We start from the raw sequence: 26,836 nt of genomic DNA on the forward strand, positions 1-26,836 counted from the left end.
TGGCATCATGTACAGAGGTTGTGTTTGGAAAATAGACATATGAGTGCTACAGCATTGCTGTAGAGGTTGAAGGAATGGGGGCGGTCAGCCTGTCAGTGCTCAGACCATACGCCGCACACTGCATCAAATGGGTCTGCATGGCTGTTGTCCCAGAAGGAAGCCTTTTCTAAAGATGATGCACAAGAAAGCCTGCAAAACAGTTGGCTGGAAAATAATGGTGGCCATACTTTGGGCCCAATTTGGACATTTTCACTTAGGGGTGTACTCACTTTTATTGCCAGTGGTTTAGACATTAATGGCAGTGTGTTGAGTTATTTTGAGAGGACAGCAGATTTACACTGTTATACAAGCTGCACACTCACTAAAATATTTACAAGGGGTGTACTCAGTTTTGTGAGATACTGTATATGTGCATATGTGTTTGCAGAGAACTAGCCAGGAATGGAATTGTAATGGAATCTCCACAAATTTGACGAGTGCAGCTTACTGGTTATCGGTGGCTGTTTTACCCATTATTTGCATTCCCTCTCCCTGTGGGCATTACTTATGCACTATAATTAATGAACTCCTGTGTGCCTGCGCAGAAGTAGCGTTAATGCCTGGCCAGGTCAATCAAGATGGCCAAAGATCCCGCACTCAGAATTAAGCAGGATTTAGTGCCAACGTGGGACTTTGCAGATGTTGCATCGTTGGAGAGGAAGTAAATACTTGCAAATTGTTTTCAGTCCCAGGTTGCGTCCATAACACCCATTTTAAGTTAATTTCATAAAGACCCAGTTATCATTAAGATAAGTAGACTGTAAATCAGTTTTTGGTCCAGATCATATCTACAGGGCTTTAAAAATTAAGTCGCCAAAAATATAATTGCCCCAGTTTCCAATATTAATCCAATACATTTAGTGAATTTAGTACAATATATGGACACTTGCAAATAAAATCTACCCATTCTGGATTCCGTGAATCGTGATGTGTATATACTAGCTCTACCGCATTGTCATGTATTTGTAGCTATACAAGCAGATCCGGTCAGTTGAAGAACAATTCAAAGTCTCTGACACACTTGGAAAATCCAGTGGATGTACAGGATATACATGTACATTTATGAACCAGTATTGCGCTGAAATGTTTACTCTATATATTTTTTTTATGGATGGAGTTAGGGTGTGGTTACCAGGCCCGATTAAAATGGATGCATTTTTATCTTTGATGGTCTGAACTTAAATTTAAGTGTTTCTGTTACTCTTGTCCAGGGATCTTCAAACTACGGCCCTCCAGTTGTTCAAGAACTACAATTCCCATCATGCCTAGTCAGGTCTGTGAATGTCACAGGTTTACAATGCCTCATGGGATGTGTAGTTCCGCAACAGCTGGAGGGCCGTAGTTTGAGGATCCCTGCTCTTGTCACTTAAAGTGATACTAAAGTCTCTTTAAAAGTTGCTTTGAAAATAACAAACATGTTATACTTGCCTGCTTTGTGCAGTGGTTTTGCAGAGAGCAGCCCATATCTTCCTCTTCTCGGATCCCTCTTCGGTGCTCCTGGCCCCTCCCTCCTGTTGAATTCCCCCACAGCCAGCAGATTGCAATGGGGGAACCCGAGCCGAGCTGCAGCTCTGTGCCCCCATTCAGACACAGAGTCTGGGTTTGCCCTGCCCCCTCTCTCTCCTCATGGGATAACCGATTTTTTTTTTTTTTAACGGTTTTTATTTGCCAAATGTACATGCATGTCAAGTACAATAAGCAAAGCATCATCCGAGAATAAATATCATGTACACACTGAAGCATAAAGTTTTCATCTCTATGGCATTTTCAGATTCTTTTTTTTTTTTTTTTTATTCAATCCAACCACGTGCCTGGCCTAAATAAAGGCACCATTAATCCTAATCCTATACTACAACAACCTGATGAGGGCAACCACCCCCATAATCTTGTGTGCTGTGCGCTGTTCTCCATCTAATACCTCACTCTCGCAGAAATCTCTCACTCAGCCAGTAAGGAATCTCTTAAGTGTCAGACTGCACAATGTCTCCAGAATTAATCCACTTTCCCCAGATCTTGTTAAATTTCGTGGGACAGCTCCTGGATTCATAAGTTATTTTATACAATGTTACATTAGCATTGACCAGGCCCTTCCAGGCTGACAGCGTGAGAAATTCTCTTTTTATCCATTTAAGGACAATCAATTTTCTAACATAATAAAAAAGTAGTTCATGCTATTACTCATAACCTCATCCTCTATGACTCCCAGTAACCCCATCAGCGTTCTACAAATGTTCAGCAGATCAAATATATCAGCTATGAACTGTGTCACTTGTGACCATAATGGGCGTATTCTTTTGCATTCTTAGACCATATGGAGGAAGGAACCGTCCGCTGGGGTTGCCTTTTCGTCCCATTCTATGTAATCTCAACGTGGTATAGTAAATTTCGTCTGGGTACCTGAGCCTTTTCAATTTATTTCTAGCTGAGAGAACCGTAGGCATATAGGAGGCCAACACGTCCTCCCACTGTACATCTGTTCGTTCAGGAATGATAACCAGCCACCTTTCTCTAAGTTTACTCTCCTTTGGAAGAACCCTGTCTGTGAGCATATTGTAGTATGTAGAAATCAATTTAGTGTGTTCAGGAGTAGCAAGGAGTTTCTCCATTTTGGAGTTCTCAAGAGAGACAGGGCCCATCCCAAACTGAGCATGGACGGCGTGTTTGTCTAGTGAACTGGAAGCCCAAGAATCCGGGATATCCAGTTCCCTTTTTAACTGTGTAAAAGATTTCAATTCACCATTCTCAAACAGTTGGTGTAGGTACGTGAGTCCAAATTTAGCCCATCTGTGTCCGTCCTCCAAGTGTAAAAACTCCTTTAGACAGGGATTAACCCATAATGGGGCATTGGGTGATAGATGGAGGGAACTATCTGTTATATGATGCAGACAGATTCCAAGAGTCTTTTTTGCAGTTTTAAGCATTTCTCTATCTTCCGCTGTGGGTTCCTCTTCTCCAAAGAATTTTTTTAGTAAGGTTTGATATGAGATCACCACTGCAGCCTCAACCGCAGTAGCAGCATTATTCAGCTGTGGAAACATTCGCCAGTATCTGGACCAGTTGGGATGCCAGGGACTGCCAGGCCCACTCTCCTCATTGTTAAGAGTTCCAAAGATACCCTAGCCACCTTGTTGCCCCACAGAAAGGAGGTAAGCGGGGAGTTAATGTGTCAAAACGTTTTTTTGGGAATATAAAGGGGGTCATTCGAAAGCACATACAGAAATTTGGGCAGAAAGATCATATTAAATAGGTTAGCCCTACCCATCAATGAAAGAGGCAATTTACATAGTTACATAGTTAGTCAGGTTGAAAAAAGACACAAGTCCATCCAGTTCAACCACAAAAAATAAACAAACAAAATAAAAAACACAGTACAATCCCATACACCCAACTCCATACCCACAGTTGATCCAGAGGAGAGCAAAAAACCCCAGCAGAGCATGATCCAATTTGCTACAGCAGGGGAAAAACTTCCTTCCTGATCCCCCGAGAGGCAATCGGATTTACCCTGGATCAACTTTACCTACAAATCTTAGTACTCAGTTATTTTATGTACATTTAGGAAAGTATCCAGGCCTTTCTTAAAGCAATCTACTGAGCTGGCCAGAACCACATTTTCACAGCTCTTACTGTGAAAAAACCTTTCCGTATTTGGAGGTGAAATCTCTTTTCCTCTAGACGTAAAGAGTGCCCCCTTGTCCTCAGTGTTGACTGTAAAGTATCTGTAAGTAAGCAGCTGTCAGCCCAATCCATCGAATGCTCCGGAAATGGAGGAGGATCCAGTTCCTTTGCCATCGGAGCCTACCTGCCAATGAGACATCCGATGAGGTGTTTTTGAAATTGTTACTCCCAATAATAGTGAACGACCCTATCTTGTCTGGCGGCCCTCCCACATGGAGTGAGGCTTCACCACTTTCCAATACTGGAATACCATTACCTCCCCTTTGTTTTGGGACATCCATTTCTGGAGCATCTGATGGATTGGGCTGACAGCTGCTACAGAGGGAATCCTTAAGGATCACTCCTGGAGGTTTCTACAAGACACCACTGAGGATCACCTGTATCTCTGCTGAGAATGTTATGACCCCCCTGAGAAGGGGGTGGTCACAGGCTAGTCGGTAAGCCTCCCCTTTTTTTCACTGGTGGTGGATCTCCACACAGACTGGATCACATCATTGAAGAAACACGGGAATACATTTTCCCTGCTTTTTTCACTGGATTTTTCCCATATGAACTTTAATACTTTATTGGACACTTATGAAAGTTACTTTTCTTATACATATTTGTTTTATTTCTGAATCATTTTGGTAACATGTGATTTAATTTCAGTGCTACACATTTTTTATCCACATTTGTATCTAGATATAGGGCCAGATTCACGTAGCTCAGCGGATCTATAGATCCGCTCGATCTACGTGAATTAAGATCCGCTCCCGCAAGTTTAGGAGGCAAGTGGCTAATTCACAAACCACTTACCTCCAAACTTGCGACGGCGGATCCTAAATCCCCCAGCGGAATTCAAATTCCGCGGCTAGGGGAGTGTCATATTTAAATCAGGCGCGTTCCCGCGCCGATTCAAATGCGCATGCGTCGTCCGGGGAATTTTCCGGCGTGCATTGCTCCCACTGACGTCACTAGGACGTCAGTGGTTGCGACGTGAGCGGGACTTGCGACGCGCGTGTTCGTGAATCGGCGTACGCAAACGACGTAGGAAATTTCAAATTCGACGCGGGAACGCCGGCTATACTTAACATTGGCTGCGCCGGATAAAAGAAGGGGTAAGTATACGACGGAAAACCGCTACGGAAACGACGTAAGAACACTGCGACGGGTCCGCGTACGTTCGTGAATTTGCGTATCTCGCTGATTTACATATCATTTATCGTAAATCAGCGGGAACGCCCCCGGCGCCATTTTTTAATTTAAAAAAAGATCCGACAGTGTAACGCAGTGTAACACTGTCGGATCTAGCCCTATCTATGCGTATCTGATTCTATGAATCAGGCGCATAGATAGGACCAGTTTACGTCTGAGATACGATGGTGTATCTGTAGATACACCGTCGTATCTCTTTGTGAATCTGGCCCATAGTGTTTAGCAGCAGAATCAGACACATTAATTAATTTTCTTTTTTCACTGATTATTCACCTAGCGCAAATTTTTCTTTTTTACTTAAAGTGTGATGTTACCACCAACGGACATTGGGCGGAGAGTGTCAGATTCGCTTACTAATTCAGAGGGAACAGAACCGATTTGATCCAGTTAATTCTAAAACCAGAGAAATACCCAAATTCCTGAATCAAGGCAACAGCAGCTGACAGGGACGCGTCCAGGTTCTCCAAGTACAAGAGCATGTTGTCTGCATACAAGGAGACATGTTTCTCTAGATCCACAACCGAAAGCCCCCTGATGGTGTCATGGGTTCTGATTTTAGTCGCCAGCAACTCTATGGCCAGAGTGAACAAGAGGGGATAAAGGGCACCCCTGTCTCGTTCCCCCTATGGCTCTGAAAGGTGTCCGATATGAGCCCATTAATTCTAATACTCGCTCGAGTGTCCGTGTACCAAAGTTTCACCCATGAAACAAATCGTGGCCCAAAACCGAACTTATTCAGTAGTGAAAAGAAATAATCCCGTTCAACCGAATCTAACGCTTTTTTAGTGTCCAAGGATGTGATTGTTCCTTTGCCCACGTTTGTGTGTTGAATCTGTAGGTTGACATACAGTCTTTTGAGGTTCATTTGGGTACAGCGGCCCGGAATGAAGTCTGTTTGATCTGAATTAATCAATTTAAGGATCACGACAACAATCTACTGGCCAGAACTTTGGACAGTATCTTGACGTCAGAATTAATTCGAGAGATTGGCCTATAAGACTCGCATTCTAATAAGTCCTTCCCAGATTTTGGGATTACCACAATCGGAGCTTCCCTCATAGAGTCCGGAAGTATACCATTCTTTTCTGCTGCTATGAAAACTTTTTGTAAATGTGGTGCTGGTTTCTCTTTATGTAACTGATACCAGTCAGCCGGAAACCCGTCCAATCCAGGCGACTTGCCCGGTTTGAATGAGGAAATAGCCTTACAATTTTTTTTCTGCGTAATGGGGCTTTCTAGAGCATCACTATCCTCAGGGCTTAAAGTGGGTAAATACAGGGTCTTAAAGCGGAGCTCCACCCTAAAGTGGAACTTACGCTGATTGGAACCCTCCCCCCCTCCGGTGTCACATTTGACACCTTTCAGGGGGGAGGGGGTGTAGATACCTGTCTAAAGACAGGTATTTGCACCCACTTCCGGCCACACAGCTTCGGTTTTCTGCGGGCAGAACGTCCCCTCCCGTTGTGCTCTGGGAACACTCGGCTCCCAGAGCACAGCGGGAGCCAATCAGCGGCGCAGCGCAACTCGCGTATGCGCCGTAGGGAACCGGGTAGTGAAGCCGAAGTATGAGTGACAAGCGATCGCTCGTCCTCTGCTGCGGACGGCGCTGGACTCCAGGACAGGCAAGTGTCCTAATATTAAAAGTCAGCAGCTGCAGTATTTGTAGCTGCTGGCTTTTAATAATTTTTTTTTAGTGGCACATCCGCTTTAAGATAGGAGGTAAATTCCTGTCCTGTATGTCTGGTCTGGGTTTGGCATAGTGCTTCATAGGATTCCGAAAAAGTGTTCAAAACCCCATGAGAGTCACTCACCACTTCTCCATTGGGCCGTTTAATTTGTACCACAGATATCGGAGTATAAAGTGGCTTTGCTAGAAAAGCCAGCAGACATCCACTCTTGTCTCCAAACTCAAAAAACGACCTGGCCTGATGCAATTGTTTTTTTGCAGATTGTTTGGCAAAACAGTTTGTAGTTGCTTGTCTGTTCCTGCCATAGGTGATAGTTACTGGGAGATGGGTCATGAATATATTGCCTTTTAGCACCTGTAGCCCCCAGTTCTGCAGACCTTACATCCGAGTTCAGAACTTTAGAAAAATCTCTAGTTTCTTTAGTGAACACCCCTCTCATAGTCGCTTTAAAGGTATCCCATTGATTTACCACCGGCGTTTCCTCCCCATTCTCTCTCCAGTAATTCCTCCTGCAACCAGTGCACATTCATCCGCCAGTGCTTTCTACCTCGGGGAGCATTCAGGTCTAACAGAACCTCCATGGGGGAATGATCCGATGATACCGAGGATAGAAATCTATTCTAGACAATTTCTTGTGTGTCTCCAAGTGGCAGGAGTATTTCCTGACTCCAGGATGTCTGCCGCCATACATCTGTGAGAGCATAGCTCTCCAAGCAGGATGGCAGGATATCTGGGGGATCCACCAGTGAAGTACCAGTTTATCTAACCTGCATAGGACAGAGCGGAGAACAGCAGCAGCACACAGCACATAACAGTAAAACACATTAACCCCTCCCATCCCACCCTGCACACAACCCCAACTGTTTGTGTGCCTGAAACCCATAACGATAGTAAATAATCAACCTCAGGGACGTCACAGGTCTTTAGCAAGAGAGCATCCACCGCATATGAACATGTTGTGAGTCTTGCCGGGGCCAGAAACCTTCCTGACCTACAAAAGCTCTCACACAGTTCTCCCTTTAGGTACCAGGAGTACAGTACCAAGAGCTAAAAAGAACTGACAGAATCGGGGGGGGGGGGGGAATTCCCCAAGGGATATGTTCTAGGAGGTGACATGGAAAAATCGGTTGTTTGCAGAGCACCCAGCCATTTCTCCTTGTGCTAATAAGCACACGTTTTGACTTTTTGATATAATGCATCTTAAGCTAAAATTCCCTCACCATTCATTCAATTTACCATTCATTCAAGTAGAGACATCATCACCAGACTGTTATGTTCTCATCTCAGCATTCCAGCATCACTGACCGCCGAGAGCCTCACGGCTCCTTTTTATTAAAATCCCCCCAGGAAGTGATGTCGCCATCACAAGAAGAAGTTAACAGGAAATGATGTAAAAGCAATGTCGGCTCCACCCAGGAAGGTGACCTTTACAGGAAAATTACCATACAAGGATATGCCTTCCAACGGGTTTATTTAAATACATCCAATACATGAATACAACACAACACAATACAATGATGGCTAAAGTCTTATTGGCGTGTCTGGGCAGGGAAAGCGTGTGTGTGCTAGCAAACAAAGACGTATTTCTTTAAAACATGGACGCTTTCCCTGACTCTGAAAATGCTCATAAGCTCTCCTATTACTGCTGATAGGAATCCTTATTTTGCGCTATTCCATAGAATAACGCATGTCCGGATTATACTATTATTGCTTGTGAAAGAGATGCTATCTGCAGGCGTGCGCTACGAATCCCGACCATGCTGATCAGAAACAGCAGTGACAAGAGTGCACATTTGCCTATAACCAATAATGTCCTTTGCAGAACGAGCATATCCCCCTCCTCAACGATCGTCCATGCTAATGCACCGAGGGCCCTTCGTCGGCGGACATATCCCCATGGTGCAAACATCACACTCCAACCTCAAGACGTTTTCCACTACCAGACGAGATTCAACCAGCTTCAGACTGCCCCAGTCAGCTCTTTAGAGCAGGATGCGGGAGTACTAACACTGGGTGACACTATGACAATATATAGTAAATACATCTTGAAATTTCCACGAGGTAAACGGTAATCAAACAATCTGTGGAGCAAAAAGGGAATCCCCCCCCCAAAGAAAAGGAAAAAGTTTACTAGATATGAAAGTTGTAAGAGGTTTGTTCAATCAGCAAGTAGATCTGCGCAGTACATTTCGCGTTGCAACTGTAGTGTCAGAACATCTTTTTTTTTTTTTCTAATCTAAAGATTAAACCGATACGCTCGGTTTATTTCTTTCTTTGGGGGGAGGGAAGTACGTAGTGGAAGAGTTGGGAGGATAGCTAAATCACAAGGATATAACTAAGGATAGAGTTAAAATAATATAAGTTTATAGATAAAGTAGAAACGGGAGATAGGAGAAATTAAATATGATTAAGGCTGCATTCACACCTGAGCGTTTTGTCGCCTGAAGCGCGACGCTCAAAAACGCTAGAGGGGAAAAAATACATTATTCCCTATGGAAATGGTTCACATCTCCACTCCAAAACGCCTGACGCCGAACTACTGAAGCCCAAACAAGTTCTGGACCCTTTTTTGTCGCTCGAATTGAGCGTATTTGGGCGTTTTACATTGGTGACCCTAGACCTGTACAAAATCGCGGTAAAAAACGCTGTGTTTTGTCGCGGTAAAAACGCTGCGATTTGTCGCGGCAAATCGCGGTCTAAAACGCCGCAAAACCCTATGCTCAGGTGTGAATGCAGCCTAAGAGTAAAACAAGCAGAATATACGCATACGCTGGTTTATTTGTAAAGATGTATGTGTATCTTTGTGAAAAAAAAAACTTTAAAATAAAGAATTGGGGGGGAAAAAAACAACATAAAAAAATTGGATTTTTTAATACAGTTTACATGTAAAATCCTTTTCTTGGGAATATGACCCCCTCCTGTCACACTGGGGGCGATGCAATTTGGTGGAGGGCGATGCGATGTGATGCAATTTGGCTGGTGAACGATGTGATTTGGCGGGAGGGCAATGTGATGTCCTGGGGCGATGCGATTTTGCGGGGGGGGCGATGCAATGTGCTGGGGCGATGCGATTTTGCGGGGGGGGGGGGCGATGCAATGTGCTGGGAGATGCAATTTGGCGCGGCGGGCAATGCAATGTGCTGGAGCGATGTGATGCGATTTGGCGCTGGGGGCAATGCAATGTGCTTGGGCGATGCGATTTGGTGGGGGCGATGCGTTTTAGTGGGTGGGTGATACGATGTACTGGGGCAATGCAATTTAATAAAAGTATTTTTTCCCCAAAATACTATGTTTGAAAGACTGTTGTGCAAATACAGTGTGACATAAAATATTGCAGCGATCGCCATTTTCTTCTCCGGGGTCTCTGCTTTATTTATTACTGTGTATATGTGTGTGTATATGTATGTATGTATGTATGTATGTATGTATGTATGTATGTGTATATAATGTGTGTGTGTGTGTGTGTGTGTGTGTATGCATGTATGTATGTATGTGTGTGTGTGTATATGTATATATATATATGTATGTGTGTGTATATGTATGTATATATATATATATATATATATATATATATGTGTATATATATATATATATATATATATATATGTATATATATATATAATACATTATTTATATATATATATATATATATATATATATATATATATATATATATATATATATAATGTAATGTTTAGGGGTTCGAAGCAATTTTCTAGCAAAAAAAAAAATACTCATTCAAACAAAACTCTCTGTGGTGCTTGCTGTTTTTTTTTTTATTCCTGTTTTGTAATGTTTATCTATCTGGGTTTACCACATGGTGTATATCAATGTGTGGTGCAAAATGTTTCTCCTGCTCTATGTGAATGTTTAGATGGTGGAAGACTACTTTTTTTTAACAAAGATTGTATGTCCGTACTGCTTGTAAAAAATGTTTTTTTTCAATAAAATCCTATTTGATAAAAAAAGAGTTTAAATTCGTATGCAATCAGGCAGGCCCTTGCACTACATGGTTTTGGTAGATCTGAAGACAAAAATCTGCAGAAAATCTAATGGCGAGTATGGCATCCTAGCTCAATTCTTTGTTGGTGCTATAAGTTCACAATTGCGACCGGGCGCCCAGATTTTGTCGAGCCCTGCTTTAGAGCGAGCAGTCCAGAAGTGTGCAGGGGCCTCTTCTCTGACTGTGTGAGTAATCAAAGTTATCAGACTGATGGCCAGGAAGCTGGAATTTTACATTGTACATGATAATAGATGTGTTTTTCTGCAGTATATTACACAGGAAAACACAATTCTGAAATGTCCTAACCTATATTACAATGCATGAGGAAAAAAATAACATATGTATGGACATGTGTTTTAATGTTTATTAATGCATGTAAAAATGAATGCCGTAATGTGCAATATTCAGTTGGGCGTTTCTTTATGTTGACTTTTTTTTATCTGTTCCTGCAAATGTAAATGTGCAAACGGTATGGAGATTGTAATGTTTTATTTATGTAATCTGTTTTTCTTGAAGCTACTTTTTAGTGGACTCTGATGGGAAGGTATTATTGCAGCAAGATGGAGTGTTCAGAAGCAACTGTATGGACTGCTTGGATCGTACGAATGTTATCCAGAGTCTCTTGGCACACCGTTCTCTTCAAGCACAATTACAAGTATGTTTGTCTTTCTTTTTACTTTCAATTTTTAGGAAAATGTTTGAGGCTATGTGGAATATATGCTAAAATGCTAGAATTTCAAATTGTCTCTCAGATCTAATAAACAAGATCACATGTTCGAGTGTTATTACATAGCAAACATTGGTGACTCCCTAGCAGTTGTTGAATCATAATTGTATACTGTGATCTTCTTTTTGTTTACAAACGGTTTATTGAAAAAATAAGTCTCAATACAGTTTAAACTCGAATTGGCAAGAAGTACAAAAATACATACAAGAGCAGTGAGCATCTGTGAAGAATATGCATAGCAGTTATTCGATAGGCAGAGAAATAGGTAATGATTTGTATGAAAGGCTATCAGGTAGCACTATGCAGCAATGTGGGAACTTAATGAATTAGATTAATGGCAAAAATAGAGAAGAAGAAAAAAAAAAAAAAAAAAAACACAGACAAAAAAAAAATAAATAAAATAAAATTTGGCTTAATTTAGTGATTCAATAGAGAAAGGTCCCAAGGTTTCCATTTCTGATCATATATGTTCATAGTATCATATAAGGTGTGATGAATGCGTTCTCCTAGTTTGATGGATAACATACGATCCATAATTTGGGACCATGGCACAATGGAGGAGCGCCAATTGAGCGCTATCGCCCAGTGTATTGATGTGAGCAAGGTGTGTATTAGCCTGGTGTGGGCTATAGGGATGTCGGGGATAGGGTAAAACAGGAGACACATTTTAGGTGTAAGTTCTATTCTTCTACCTGTTATCTGTTCTATTTTAATACTGACTTGTTGCCACGTGTCTTTGAGGTGTGCACATTCCCAGAAGGTGTGGATAAGGGAACCCTGTACTGGGCAGCCTCTAAAACAAAGGGGAGATGTTGTAGGATAGAATGAGTTAATTCTGTCAGGGGTGAGGTACCACCTATATTGGAGTTTAATGGCAGATTCCCTAATGGAGGCTGTCTTGGTACATTTCCGTAGGTTATTTGTCATGCTGTCCCATTGTTCAGTGGAGAAGGATTCATCTAGGTCTGATTCCCATTGCAGCATTTGGCGTGTTTTGTCTGGTAAATTGTGTTCGTTTAGGGTTCTATACATTCTAGAAATCAGGCCTCTATCTCGAGGTGAAGTAAGACAAATTCGTTCAAAAGTCGTGAAGGGGGTTTGGAGGGAGAGGGAATAGTTTTTTTCATAGAATAGTTTGATATTATTGTAGTCTGAGAGTTCAGTGTCTCTAAGTTTATATTCTGTTTGTAAATCCAAGAATGTGCGAAAAGTGTTGTTTTTAGTGAAAGCTTTTAAGGTAGATAGATTGAGGAGTTGCCAAACAGAATATTGGTTGGAGTGTAGGTCTGGGGGGGTAAAAAGAGGGTCCCCTAAGAAAGAAGCTAGGGGAGGGATCTCTGAGACAATGTTAAATTTATGTTTATGTCTGTGCCACAATAGTAGGTCTTGATGCACTACTTTATTAAGTTGGCCCATTCTTTGAGTTTTAATAGATTTGGACCATAGGAGGCCTTGGAGGTGGAACGGTAGGATAGACTGTTCTTCAAATTCTAGCCAAGGGATATGACTGGAAGGTGCATACCATTGTGCGAGTTGTGTATATCTGGCTGAGAGGTAGTATAGCCATAAGTTGGGCATACTCAACCCTCCCTTCGACTGAGGTCTATACATCAGTGCATATCCAAATCTCGATTTTTTATTTTGCCATATGAACTTGTTTATATCTCTTTGTATAGAATCTAGGGTGCTTTTAGGGACCAGGATAGGGAGTGCTCTAAAGAAGAAAAGTAGTTTTGGAAGTATAACCATCTTGGTAGCAACTATTCTACCCATAAAGGACACATGGAACGCTGACCATGATTTGAGTAAGTCTCTAATGTTTTGAAGTAATCTGGGGTAGTTTTTGTGGTATAGGGATTTGTAGCATGGGGTGATGTTAATGCCTAAATATCGGAAGGAATCTGAACACCACTGAAAGGAAAATTTCTCCCTTAATATGGCAGTCAGATCGGGGGGGCAGTTTACCGGGAGGGCAGAACATTTAGATAGATTTATGCCTAACCCTGAAAGATCATGAAATGTATCCAGGGTCTGGATTAGGTTTGGTACCGATAGTAAAGGGTCAGTGAGGAACAGGAGGACGTCGTCTGCATAGAGACTTAATTTAAAATCTTTCAAACCTTTTGTGTACCCTTTGATGTTGGTATTACTGCGGATAGCGCATGCAAGGGGCTCAATAGCAAGAGCAAACAGGAGAGGGGATAAGGGGCAACCCTGTCTTGTGCCCCTGCTCAATGGGAAAAATTCAGAGTTATGGCCGGGTAGCTTAATACGAGTATGTGGATCGTGGTATAAGGCTTTAAATCCGTGAAGAAATTCATCTCCTATGCCGTATCTAGGGAGTAGCGAGTCTAAGTAGGACCAACTGACGCTATCAAAAGCTTTATGGATATCTAAACTAAGTAGTAGTGTTGGTCTTGCATTAAGGTTGGAGTCTTGGATGATGTTTGTTGCTAATCTTATATTATCCGTAATCTGTCTGTCTGGAATAAAACCTGTTTGGTCTGGGTGGATAAGGGGTGAGATGACTGAGGCTAATCTGTCTGCTAATATTTTACCAAAAATTTTTAGGTCATTATCTATAACTGAGATCGGGCGGAAGTTCTGTGGGGATAAGTGGTCTTTGTTTGGTTTGGGTAGGAGAGACATATTTGCTAGGAGCATTTCGGAGGGGAATTGGTTGCCTTGTAGAATGTGGTTAAAAAGTTTCACAAGATGTGGAATTAACACTGATGCAAACTTTTTGTAGTATGATGAAGAAAAACCGTCGGGGCCTGGGGCTGTGGAGGTTTTTAGAGAACCTATAATCTTAATTACTTCTATTTCTGTGCAGGGTGCATTCAATGCCTCACTCTGTTTGGATGATAGAGTTGGAAGCTGGATTTCATCCAGCCATTGCTTCGAGGATTGCTTCGGCGTGGTTTGGGGAGATGATAGAAGTTTCTTATAAAATTTCAAAAAAACCTCCATGACTCCCTTCGGATGGGATATTAAGTGGCCCGCAGAGTTTCTAAGCTTATAGGTGTGGGGAGGTTTCGTGGATTGGTTCAGTTTTCTGGCAAACATAGTGGAAGTAGAGTTACTATGTAATAAGAATCTTGCTTTTGACCATCTAAGGGCTTTTTCTGCATCTGAGGTTAATAGAGTATCTAGGGCTGTACGTTTTTCTTGGATTTGTTTGAGTATATCACTGGAGGGGGATTGATTGTGTTTATGATATAATTTGTCCAGATCTCTAGTTAGTGTTTTTATATCGGTCAGCTTAATCCTGTTTTTAGTAGAAGCCAGCTTGATTAGATGACCCCTCATGACCGCCTTGTGGGCCATCCATAGAGACGTGGGAAGAGTGTCTGGGGAAGAGTTAAGTGTAAAGTAATCTTCCATGTTGGAAGTTAGCTGTTGGATATTCAGGTGGTCTGTTAGTAGTGCATCATTGATGCGCCATCTGTGGGGTGTGTCAGCAAGACCTATTTTGGATGTGGTGAAAGATACTGGTGATCTGACCAGGGGCAGGGGTGGATGTCAGCTTTTGATGAATTAGCGACTAGAATCGGGGTGCAAAAGATGTAATCAAGCCTAGCGGAGCAATCGTGGGGATGTGAATAAAAGGTGTAATTTTTGATGCCGACGTTGTGAGCCCTCCATGTGTCAATGAGTTGATGGTTTAGTAGTGTGCGATTTAATGTTTTAGGGAAGGCTTTGGATGTGGGTGCCACTTTGCTTCTATCTAGGGATGAGTGAGCAGCTAAATTGAAGTCTCCGCCCACAATCAAATGGGGGGAGGAGTATTTGTCCAAAGTGTCAAAAAAAATTGAAAAAAATGATGCATGCGTTTCATTAGGTGCATATACTGAGGCTATGGTGACCAAACGTCCTCCTATAGAGCCTTTTATAATCAGAAAGCGACTCTCTGGATCTCTGAAAACACTTTGAGTTTCAAACATTACTGAGTTTTTGATGAAAATGGCAGTTCCTCTTTTCTTAGAGTCGAATGTTGTGTAATAAAATTGACTATATGTTTTATCAAAAAATTTGGGGTGCTTGGCTATCGCGAAGTGGGTCTCCTGCACTAATATTATGTCAGCTCCCAATCTTTTATAATGACGGAAGGCTTTTTTTCTTTTTTGGGGAGAGTTTATACCATTGGCATTATGGGAAATTACCTTTAATTCCATTTATAGTGTGTAGAAAAGTACTAAGAGATGACATATAATGATGGCCGTTGGCACTCTCTAAATCATGTGGTGTGGGGACATAAAATTGTGACAGAATGGCTGCATTCCTAGTGACCCGTCTCACAATTGTATTGCATGTATATCCAAAGTATAAAGAAACATATGATAGTGTGGCGTAGACCTTAGGAGAGAAATTCTTGCCAAATCTATAACTAAACACTTTGTTTTCAATGTGAGACTTGAGTGTATAAAAGCATAACAAAATGAACCGTGCGAACATTGTTTCAAAAAGTTTAAAGCAACTAAACATGTTATAAAACTGTGAAAGGTAAGTAAACCAAAAAATGGGGTCAAACTGAAGAGAACGGTTTGACATAAAAATAGTAACCATTGGACCTGTGGGTCCAAAACTCACCTCCGGAGTCCTGCTAAAAAGGGCTGCAGAGAGCATGATCAAAGGCACAAAAAAGCGGGCCATAAGAATCATACTAAGACTCCGAAAGTGAGAGGGGGGTCAAACATGCGGGTGCGGGAGGGCCAAGCCACTCTACGTGTTTTCTTTTTTTTTTCTGTAGCGAGAGCTATATCGTGGGTGCAGGTGGGAGAGAAAGAAGAAAAAAAAAAAAAAACAGAGAAAGATATACGTATTTACCTATACACATATACATACAAAAAAAAATAGAAGATATTATCCCTCTCCTCCCCCTCCATGGAACAATCCGGTGTGGGTTGCCTGAAATTACTGACCGCGGCAGTGGGGGGGGGGGGGAAGGAGAGAAAGAGAAAAAGAGAAGAAAAAAAAAAAAAAAAAAAAAACCCCAACTATTCTCTCCCCACCCCCAAACCTTTAAATACACTGGGGGCGAGGGGGAAAGGGATCTCGGCATGAATCCCCAGAATTAGTAAATGTGTTTGAGGTGACTTCCAAGATCTAGCAAAACCCAGGGCCAAAAGCAATAGTTTATGCTAAAATGTGAATCCTTTTCCTTCAATACATAGCCGTTAGTTGGGTGCGATTGATCTGGTGTGGTACGTTGTATAGGAGAGCCACATCTTGAATCTTGAGTGGGGGAGTGAAGAAAAAATAATGCCACCCGAAGTGAAAAGGCCTGAGATGGTGCCGAGGTATCCTTCGGGGGTCAGTAAAAGTATAGATAAGAAAAAAAAATAGAGAACCCATCAGTTTATAATGACTTTCACGGATTTGCGAATCGCAGAGATGATCTCATCCTTCTATGATCATGTCTTGAGGAGGGAGTGGCCCAAATGGGAGATGGGTGTGGAGTAGAAGGTGGTCTCGGGCAAGCCTCAGGGTCCAGCAAACCCAATTTAATTAAGAGCTCCTTGCCCTCAGTGACATTGACAACAGAGTAGACAGTTCCATTATGAGGTACGGTTAGTCTGAATGGAAATCCCCATCTATATCTGATGCGGGCCGATTGAAGGATAGATGTAACTTCCCTCATCTTGCGCCTTCTTTCAAGAGTGGCCTGTGAGATGTCAGGGTATAATTGAATCCTCGTGCCTTCAAACTCGATATTGCGCGAGTTCCTTGCGGCTCTTAGTATATTCTCCTTGGTGATAAAGTCCTTCATGCAAAGGATAATGTCGCGGGGAGGTTTGTCTATAGGAGGTTTAGGTCGGAGAGCCCTGTGGATTCTGTCGCAAGCGAAGGATTGTGGTGGGGTGTCTGGAAGAAGAGAGTGGAACAGCTTTGAGACAGCCGGCATCAAGTCCGTCACCGATTCTGGAACTCCGCGCACCCTCAGATTGTTCCTTCGATTTCTGTTGTCCAGGTCCTCAACATGAGCCTGGAGATAGGAAAAGTTGTCCGCCAGCATCTCAAAATCCTTCCTTAGATCATTGTGTGCTAACGATAACTCATCGTGTTTGGTTTCTAACAAGTCCGTGCGCCCGCCCAAGGATGCAATCTCCTGTTGCAATGTGCTAGTGGATGTTTTCAGTTCTGAGTGGAACTTGTTTGCTAGTTTTTCATACATAATGGTGAGACTGGCGTCCAGATCAGATTTAGTGAGTTGTGAAGAGGTTTCACTTACTTGTCTATGCAGAGCGGCATCTTGAGAAGCGTGCGGGAATGCCGGAGAGGCCTGCGGAGATGGTTGGGAGCCATTCTGGGACATCTTGCCTTTCGATTTGGAACGGAGCAAGATGTTGGAAGGGGAATATTTAGATCGGCGACCTCGAGTCCTGTAGTTTCCAGGCATGCACGGAGGGATACTGTGGGGATGATGGTGGTTTTCAGGCTTTATAGATGGATGATGAAGGTTCTGCTGTGATTAGACACCGTGGATAGGCTATATTTCTACTTGACCGGTGAAACTTTTACATAGAGTCGCTGTGGTATATTACATCTTGCAAGCGACCCCCCTAAGTCGAGAGTGTGTCTTCTAGATCATATTGACAATTCTATTTTGAAATGAGAATTTTGCTTTTATGTGACAGCAGGTGGCACTGTGGGGGCGCAGGGGTGTCCTCACAGAGCAGGAGGGGATCTGAAGACAGAGGCATTGGCAGCAGTAGTAAGATGTGGAAAATCTCTGAGACCCTGCAAACACCAGTGATGATTTGTTTTACAAGGGACTGTGTTACCTTAGCTCTGGTGCTGTTGTGAGGGGCTAGATTGATTTATTGTTTCTATGCCCGTGACGTTCTGTCACTCTACTGGATTGTAGCTACAAACTGTCCCCAGGGTCAATACACATACTTTGGGTGTGTTTCTCAGGGACAATATTGACTCTAGCCTGGTCTGAGTGGATGAGAAGGCTGCAGCCAGGCCTAGGGTGAAGCAAGATGGCCGCCGTACACCCCTGTGGCTGGAGCTCCTCAAGCAGAGGTGTGCACGCCGATCCACTTCACTCTCACCTCCGGACAGTGGGGGCTTCTATGAGAGGACACCGGAGGGCCTGATGTGAAGCCACGGATCGCGGGGCAGGAATCCGGATGGACCGCAGGCCTCAAGGTGGCGTGCAGACAGCGGCAGGCGAGGATGGCGGGGGGTGCGGACGTCTGCAGAACCCTCCTGCCAGGGCCCGAGGTGGATGACAGGCTACGATCCGGGGGTCTAGAGGCCTGGGGACGCAGTCCACGCGAGCCGCGGGCTCCAGCAGTCAGGTAGGCCTTAAGATGGCGGCCGGGGAGCGGAGTCACGAGGAGGAAGGTGCCAACGGGGGGGGCCGCCACCGGGTATTTGGTTAGCGGGGGTCTGTGGATGTAGGTCGGGCACTGACCTGAGGGCTCCCGATGTGTGGATCCTATTTGATTGTCCGGGAGGATCCGGAGACTTCGTAGGCCCAAGATGGCGGCCGGGCTGTAGTGGAGGGTGCAGGCCGGGGGCCGGGACGCGGCCGATGCCGTTCTGTCTGCTTCCCAATTTTGGCAGCCGGGCGTTTGGGATAGACTAGGAGGCTGGTGTGAATATTTTTGTGCCCCAAAATCTGAGTTAAGACGGCGGATGCCGCAAGATTCAGTCCGGACTCGCAGAGCTCAGCAAAAGAGCGTCCTTCTTCTTTCGCAGTCGGACACGCCGTATACTGTGATCTTCATGTCCATGTATTCATCTCTCATAGCTGTGTATATTTTATTTTTGAAAAGTAACAATATTGCCATTTTAAAATATTTGATATAAGCAAAGCCAAAATGACTGCAACTTCCTTTTCTGTAGCAAAGTCAAAATGAGTCATAATTGATGATAGAGCTTTTAACCACTTGCCGCCCGCCAATGACAGATTGACGTCGGCAAAGTGGTTGTAGAATCCTGACTCGACGTCATATGACGTCCTCAGGATTCTGAGCCGCTGCGCGCCCCCGGGGGCGCGCATCGCGGCGATCGTTGTTGCGGCATGTCAGTCTGACACCCCGCAACACCGATCTCTGTAAAGAGTCTCTCACGGAGACTCTTTACCACATGATCAGCCGTGTCGAATCACGGCTGATCACGATGTAAACAGGAAGAGCCGTTGATGGCTCTTCCTCACTCGCGTCTGTCGAGCCCCCCCTCGGATCGTCGCATGGACCACCAGGGAAGCCCACCCTGGACCACCAGGGAAGGGCAGATAAAAAAAAAAGGCTGTAAACAAAAAAAGCATTTAAAAAAAAAAAAGATGCCAATCGGTGCCCACAAATGGGCACTGACTGGCAACATAGGTAAATCAGTGCCACCCCACAGTGCCCATCCATGCCCAGTGCCCACCTATCAGTGCCCATCTGTGCCACCCATAAGTAGCCATCAGTGCCACCCATAAGTGCCACCCATGAGTTCTCATCTGTGCCACCCATGAGTTCTCATCTGTGCCGCCCATGAGTGCCCATCAGTGCCGCCTATGTGTGCCCATCAGTGCCGCCTATGTGTGCCCATCAGTGCCGCTTACAAGCGCCACCAATCAGTGCCACCTCATCTGTGCCCGTCAGTACTACCTCATCGATGTCCATCAGTGCCATCTCATCGGTGCCCATCAGTGCGGCCATATCAGTGCCCGTAATTGAAAGAGAAAACTTACTTATTTACAAAAAATTAACAGAAACAAATAAAAACTTATTTTTTTTTTCAAAATTTTCAGTCTTTTTTTAGTTGTTGCGCAAAAAAAAAAAATCGCAGAGGTGATCAAATACCACCAAAAGAAAGCTCTATTTGTGGGAAAAAAAGTACGCCAATTTTGTTTGGGTACAGTGTAGCATGACCGCGCAATTGCCATTCAAAATGCGACAGTGCTGAAAGCTGAAAATTGGCTTGGGCAGGAAGGTGTATACGTGCCCTGTATGGAAGTGGTTAAAGTAGCACTCCAGCCAAATAATTAAATGCAATTTATGACGTTTACTGTCAAAGGGTTTGCAATACTGTAGAGCCAGTTTAGTGATTTGCACACATCTGCTACACTGCTTGTGAAGCACTTATTTCAGCAATTCCACTTCCTATGTCACTAATCCATCTCCAGCATGTTAGCAAGCAGATGATATACAAAGCAGTAAGGCCCCTTTCACATTGAGGAGTTTTTCAGGCGGTACAGCGCTAAAAATAGCGCTGCTATCCCGCCTGAAAAACTCCTTCACTGCAGACTCAATGTGAAAGCCCGAGGGCTTTCACACTGAGGCGATGCGCTGGCGGGAGACAAAAAAATCTCCTGTCAGCAGCATCTTTGGAGCGGTGAGAGGAGCGGCATGTATACCGCTCCTTCACCGCTCCTTCCCATTGAAAACAATGGGAAACCGCGGCAGTACCGCCCGCAATGCGCCTCTATAGAGGCGCATTGCGGGCGGTATTAACCCTTTATCGGCCGCTAGCGGGGGTTAATACCGCACCGCTAGCGGCCGAATCCCACGGCAATCCCGGCGGTATAGCGCCGCTATTTTTAGAGGCGTTATACCGCCACCGCAGCTCCTGCCTCAGTCTGAAAGGGGCCTAAAGCTGAACCAGGAGGTAGGTAAATTACTTGCTGTGTGGTTGAGCAGAGTTATGTAATTCCCTGGATTAGTTGGACAAATGCTTTGGCAAGTAAATTTGTATTCCAATGTGTATATAGCTGATTGCCAGAGATTCTATTTTTAATTATTTAACACTGTTTATTGCTCTCACAACACTAGTGCAAAATTAAAAAATATGTACATATCCACTATGTACACACAAAGGTTCCACTTTTACACATATCAGAAACTTCTTACAGGGATTCTGGCTCATGCTAGCTAGTATTATCTGTAATATAAAGTTATAGGCATTCAGCAAGTAGTGTTGAAAGGCCATGGCAGGTGTGCAGGTAAAAGAACGTATGCACAAAAAACATCTGCTAAAGTGGTATGAGGCTGCAAAGGGCCAATTATTTCTTGCCCATTGTGGCAAACACAAGAAGTCTTTCACCTTTTGGATTTTACCACCACCTAATGGAGGATCGGGCACAGGCAAAAAAAAAAAAAAGCCTGTAGGATAGCCCAAGATAATCCCTCTCATTATCAGCATGCCTTTTGTTTTGTAATTTTCTCATATTCTAGGAGGGTAGATGTATTTTCTTCAGCAAAGCTGTTAAATACCGTATTTAACCTACGGTATTTTTTATTTAGTAGCACTTTTCGTATTTTGTTTTTCTTCATTTTACGTCACTCCAAACTCTTTTCTACATTGATTGCTTTTGAAGTGCTGTGTTCAAACCCACTGGGCTGGATGTTGAGAGGATACCTGGAAATTACCTATGGGCACTGGCATCCACGTAAGCAGGAAAAAAGATTTTGCCTCTGAAGTACGGCAATTCCTCTACATGAGGCCTTAGAAACATTCGTGAAAGTTTGGCATTTGGTTACCCAATTATAAACTGCTATACAAAATGTTATGTCTATTGGTAATATTTTCCTTTTATGAATATTTTTTTTGTTTTTAATTTTAGTTCTGTTTTTTTTCCTATTTTAGAGACTTGGTGTGCTCCATATTGGACAGAGAATTGAAGAGCAAGCACAGTTTGAAAAAATATACAAAAACGGTATGTTTCCTCAGATTTTTCATGTGGACAACAGTGTGAAGGCCATCTGTACCATATTGTGCTTTTATAGTGAATATCTGTATAAATTAGATGTGATTTCCTTTAACAGTTGAGGATTTTGAACGTAGGGGATACACCCAAAACAACTTCAACAAGGGGTTTAGGACTCGTCTCTTACAGTCCAGCTGCATTCCACTCTGCCACTCCCTCCTGCCACTATTACCGGCAACTAGACAGAATTATCACCGCTCCAGGTGAGCCTCGTGATGATCAGGGGTTGTTGAACCACCAGGGTGCTGGCAATGCGGTAATGGCAAAAAACATGACTAAGCACTGACGCCAGTGCGAAACGTTGGCCATACTGATTTTTGTGGGCTTGCAGTGACTGTATGCACAGTTGAAAATAAAGACATCTCTTTTAAAGAAAATTTTGGAGTGCGGCTGTCCAGCTTTTGTTCTTTTGTTTTTTGCTATTATCGGCAACTACTGGCTGTCAAAATGCCAGCTGGATGTTTGCATTGTATTACACAGGAAGAGTAGCTGCCAAAATGCCTCCACTCCTGTGTAAAATTATACTTGGAGATGGTTAGTTAGAAAGTGGCATTGTGTAAATACAATGTAACCGTGTGTTGTAGATTAAATTAGAGTCTGCATATGACATCACTTAAACCTTACAAGTTATTATTTTTTTTTAATAAAATGTAACCCCTTATTTAACCACTTCAAGACCTCCCACAGTACACATTTACGTCATTACTTAGTATTTTTTTTGTACTATGGGATTCTGCGTTTAATAGTGGTCCCGGGGGCAGGTTTACCACGGGATCACTTTTATAGACGGCAGGAGAGGTGCCTTCCCGCTTTTTCCCGGTTATCTCCAGGCTTATCGGACCTGGCGGTTGGCTGGGCAGGAAGCTGGGTGAGGGCAAGCTAGCCCCTACTCGGCTCTATGCCCTTGAAGGAATGGAACAACGTCCAACGTCACTTCTGGCCTTAAGGGGATGATTTTTTTTTAAATCTTTTAAAGGCAAAATAATTTTTTTGTATTTTTATTTTTTAAAGGGGTTGTAGAGGTAAATGTTTTTTCACCTTAATGCATCCTATGCATTAAAGCGGTGGTTCCCCCTTAAAAACAACTTTTTTTTATTCCACTGCCCCCCCACATTCCATCACGATTAAGGCTCTTAATATTTTTTTCCTGCTGTACATACCTTTAGTACAGCATATTCACCCGTGCATCCGGGTTGCGAGTCCCGCGGGAGTGGGCGTTCCTCACATGTGTTTGATTGACGTTTTGCCCAAAAACGAGCTCCCCCCTGTCGCGTAAGCCGCGTCACGGTTGGCGAAAGGAGCCGAACGGCGAGTCGGCGCTATACTGCGCATGCGCATCGCCGTTCGGCTCCTTTCGCCAATCGTGACGCGGCTGACGCGACGGGGGGGAGCTCGTTTTTGGGCAAAATGTCAATCAAACACATGTGAGGAACGCCCACTCCCGCGGGTCTCGCAACCCGGATGCACGGGTGAATATGCTGTAATAAGGTATGTACAGCATGGAAAAAATAATAAGAGCCTTAATCGAATTGTAATGTGGGGGGGCAGTGGAATAAAAAAATGTAGTTTTTATGGTGAACCACCGCTTTAAGGTGAAAAAACATCCGATAGTACCGCCCCCCCCCCCCCCCCCCGAACCCCCGTTCTACTTACCTGACCCCTCGAAAGTCCCGCGTGCGTCCACGTGATCCTGTTCGGTTCCCAGCCTGGCCGTCGATTGGCTAGGCTGGACGGATTAATAGCAGCACAGCCATTGGCTGGGGCCGAGTGATACAGTCGGCGGCTATGGAGGAGCCGAGACAGCCGCCGAGGGACCCCAGAAGACAGGGTTAGGGGACACTCTGTGCAAAACGAGCTGCACAGTGGAGTTAAGTATAACATGTTTGTTATTTAAAAAAAAAAAAAAAAGTTTGCCTTTAGTGACCCTTTAAGTGTAAATGTGAGCTCTGAGGTCTTTTTGACCCCAGGTCTAACGATAAAGAGGCATTGTCATGCTTATTTATATTACAAGGGATGTTTACATTCCTTGTAATAGGAATAAAAGTGATCAAAAAAAGTATTTTTTTTTAAATGAAAAGTGTAAAAATAAATAAGAAAAAATAAATGTAAGCGCCCCGTCCCTCTGAGCTTGTGTGCAGAAGGGAACACGTACATAAGTCGCACCCACATATGTACACAGTGTTCAAACCACACATGTGAGGTATCGCCATATTCATCAGAGGGAGAGCAAGAATTCTAGCACTAGACCTCCTCTGTAACTAAACAGATAACCTGTAAACATTTTTTCTCCCTATGGAGATTTCCAAGTACCGTAGTCTGTCGCCATTCCACAAGTGTGCTCAATTTTAAAGCATAACATGTTAGGTATCTATTTACTCTGCGTAACATCATATTTTACATCATGCAAAAAAATTGGGCTTTACTGTTTTTTGTTTTTTTCAATTCAAAGTGTCTTTTCCAAAAAGATTGCGTTTATAAGACTGCTGTGCAAATACGGTGTGACATATAACATTTCAACAATCGCCATTTTATTCTCTAGGGTCTCTGCTAAATATATATATATATATATATATATATATATATATATATATATATATATATATATATATATATATATATATATATATATTAAGATTTGGGGGTTCTAAATAATAATTTTCTAACAAAAAATACCAATTTAAACTTGTAAGCCAAAAATTCCAAAAAAGGCCTGGTCTTAAAATGGTTATGCCAAATCAGACATGATTAACTCCTTCCACCCCTAACTGATTTTCTGCTGATTTGTATTTATTTATTTTCTTACCAATAATCTATTGTTTCATTTTCACAATTTTTTTGTTACTTTTTTCGGGGTCGCATAACAAGAAAATGCACAAAAAAAGAAAAACACACCTTTTTTCACTTGCAAATAACTTTTGTACTTTAAACATAATTTCTTATTCATACATTACAGGACAGTATTCAGTATGATAGGGTTACGCAGAGTCCTTTAGAGGTCCAAGTCCAGGCTGTGGTCCACCCACCTGGCAAAACCCTTTTCTTGAAGACCCTTTAGGTAGTATGTAGTTGTACACAACGAGGGCACACACCTATCTTGAGGGGAGCATGTGCCTTGCTCCCCACTTTTCTACCTCATGGAAGTGCACAGGAGAAGACATCTGTGATCAGCAAGGCCCTTGCACCCTTATGGGAGAGGTTGCCTTCCACATCATCTACTGTAAGTGTAGTGGTGGCTATGATTATTTGTGTCATTCTCTGAAGGAAGAAGCTGAGGGTTGCTACAATTTTTTTTTAATTTGTGCATTTTGCTAGACCTGAGTGCCGCACTGAGCTTGCCTTTTTAGATGAGTTTTACTGCACATGTAGGACCAGGTTGCAGACTCTCCTCTGCCTCTCCACACCACCATCCAGACTTTGGCATTCTGCTGCCTCTAGTCACTGTCACATTCAGCAGTTAACCCCTCTTGCTGTAGCAAACTGATCCATGAGTATACCTAATGGGATTCCCTCAAGCATACAATGCAGATCACAAGGGCAGGGAACCACTATGCCTGATCGACTTAGTCATCTTGCAATTCAGGGCGGAGAGGGGCTACAAGCATCACTCTTAAGGACCCTGACATGAATAATGTGGCTCACTGTCCACTGCCTGAGCTGTAGCCTTAGAGTCACCATTAACCCCTTCAGGTTTGGCACCTTCCCTGTGCTTAACCAGGGAGAATTCATGGAACAAATTACAGCCATGTTGACTTGTCTCTGACTAATGCATTTTAGTGCACACAAACACAATATAATACCCAGTTTTTTTGGTAAAATATAAAAGATTATGTTGCTTTGAGTAAATAGATACAAAACATGTTAAAATTCAAAATTGCACATGCTTGTGAAATGCCAACAAACTACAGCACCTAAAATGTTTTATATTGTAGATGGCACTTTAAAAGCATTTACAGGTTATCTGTGTAGTTAATCGTGAATGATGACCCCACTGATATTCGCAGCAGTACATGTGTGGTGCAAACACTGTTTACATACACGTGAGGGACCTATGCTCATGTTTCCCTTTGCATGTATACACTAGGTGTTTTTAATTTTTTTTTTATTATTTATTTCAATGCATTTTATTGCTATCACAAGATGGCTAAATATCCGGCTAAGTAATAGCTTTGGGTAATGACGGGTACTTTTTATGAAGACATCAGGACCCCCATTGTCTCCTCTGCAGCAGCTAATCAAGCACAGATTGCACAGACTGTGCTTGATTAGCTGCTTCCCTGACCAGGGAATGACCGCTCTGAAACTGGAAGTGTTTAAATCATTGTTGCTTACAGCTTCTTTAGTCACAGAGGGGACCGGGTGAGTTGGGAAGTTGGTGCTGCTTCCCATCACTGTACAAGTGATCGGGTGACTGTGGAGCCTTCCAGATAACTTTTACTGGGCAGCCGGTTGTAGAAAACAATACCAAGCTTATGGCTGCAGATGTGAGCTTCTTGCTCACATGCTCTTGCTCTTTTTGCTGACAGGACGTTTTTCAATAATTGACAGTCAGCACATTGCTTAAGATCCAAATAGACAAAGGTAATAATGCTCTTCTAAAAAAGTTATTTGCCCTTGTGCGCCAAGCCTTTCAGCCTGCTACCGCGACCATGTCTACCGTGTCTGTCAGACTTTGGCCATCTGGTGCAAGACCGTTTCTCAGGACCCTGATTTGGTTCTTATGGACCCAGAGGTTTTTCAGCCACTTTCCTAAGGCCCTTCTCCACTTCATGGTGGACTGGGAATGTTTTTTACCAAAATTC

At 43.2% G+C, this 26,836-nt stretch overlaps 1 protein-coding gene across 2 annotated transcripts in view; it reads left to right on the top strand.

The window, feature by feature from the left end:
- Window positions 1-26,836, top strand: part of SACM1L (SAC1 like phosphatidylinositide phosphatase) — a 168,029-nt gene that overhangs the window by 114,199 nt on the left and 26,994 nt on the right. For both annotated transcript variants that reach the window (XM_040353372.1, XM_040353373.1), the window contains 2 exons: window positions 11,119-11,257; window positions 21,917-21,986. In XM_040353372.1, coding sequence (XP_040209306.1) covers window positions 11,119-11,257; window positions 21,917-21,986 — 209 coding nt within the window. The remainder of the gene's footprint in view (window positions 1-11,118; window positions 11,258-21,916; window positions 21,987-26,836) is intronic.

Source organism: Rana temporaria, chromosome 5 (assembly GCF_905171775.1).
Source record: "Rana temporaria chromosome 5, aRanTem1.1, whole genome shotgun sequence".
NCBI lineage: Eukaryota > Metazoa > Chordata > Amphibia > Anura > Ranidae > Rana > Rana temporaria.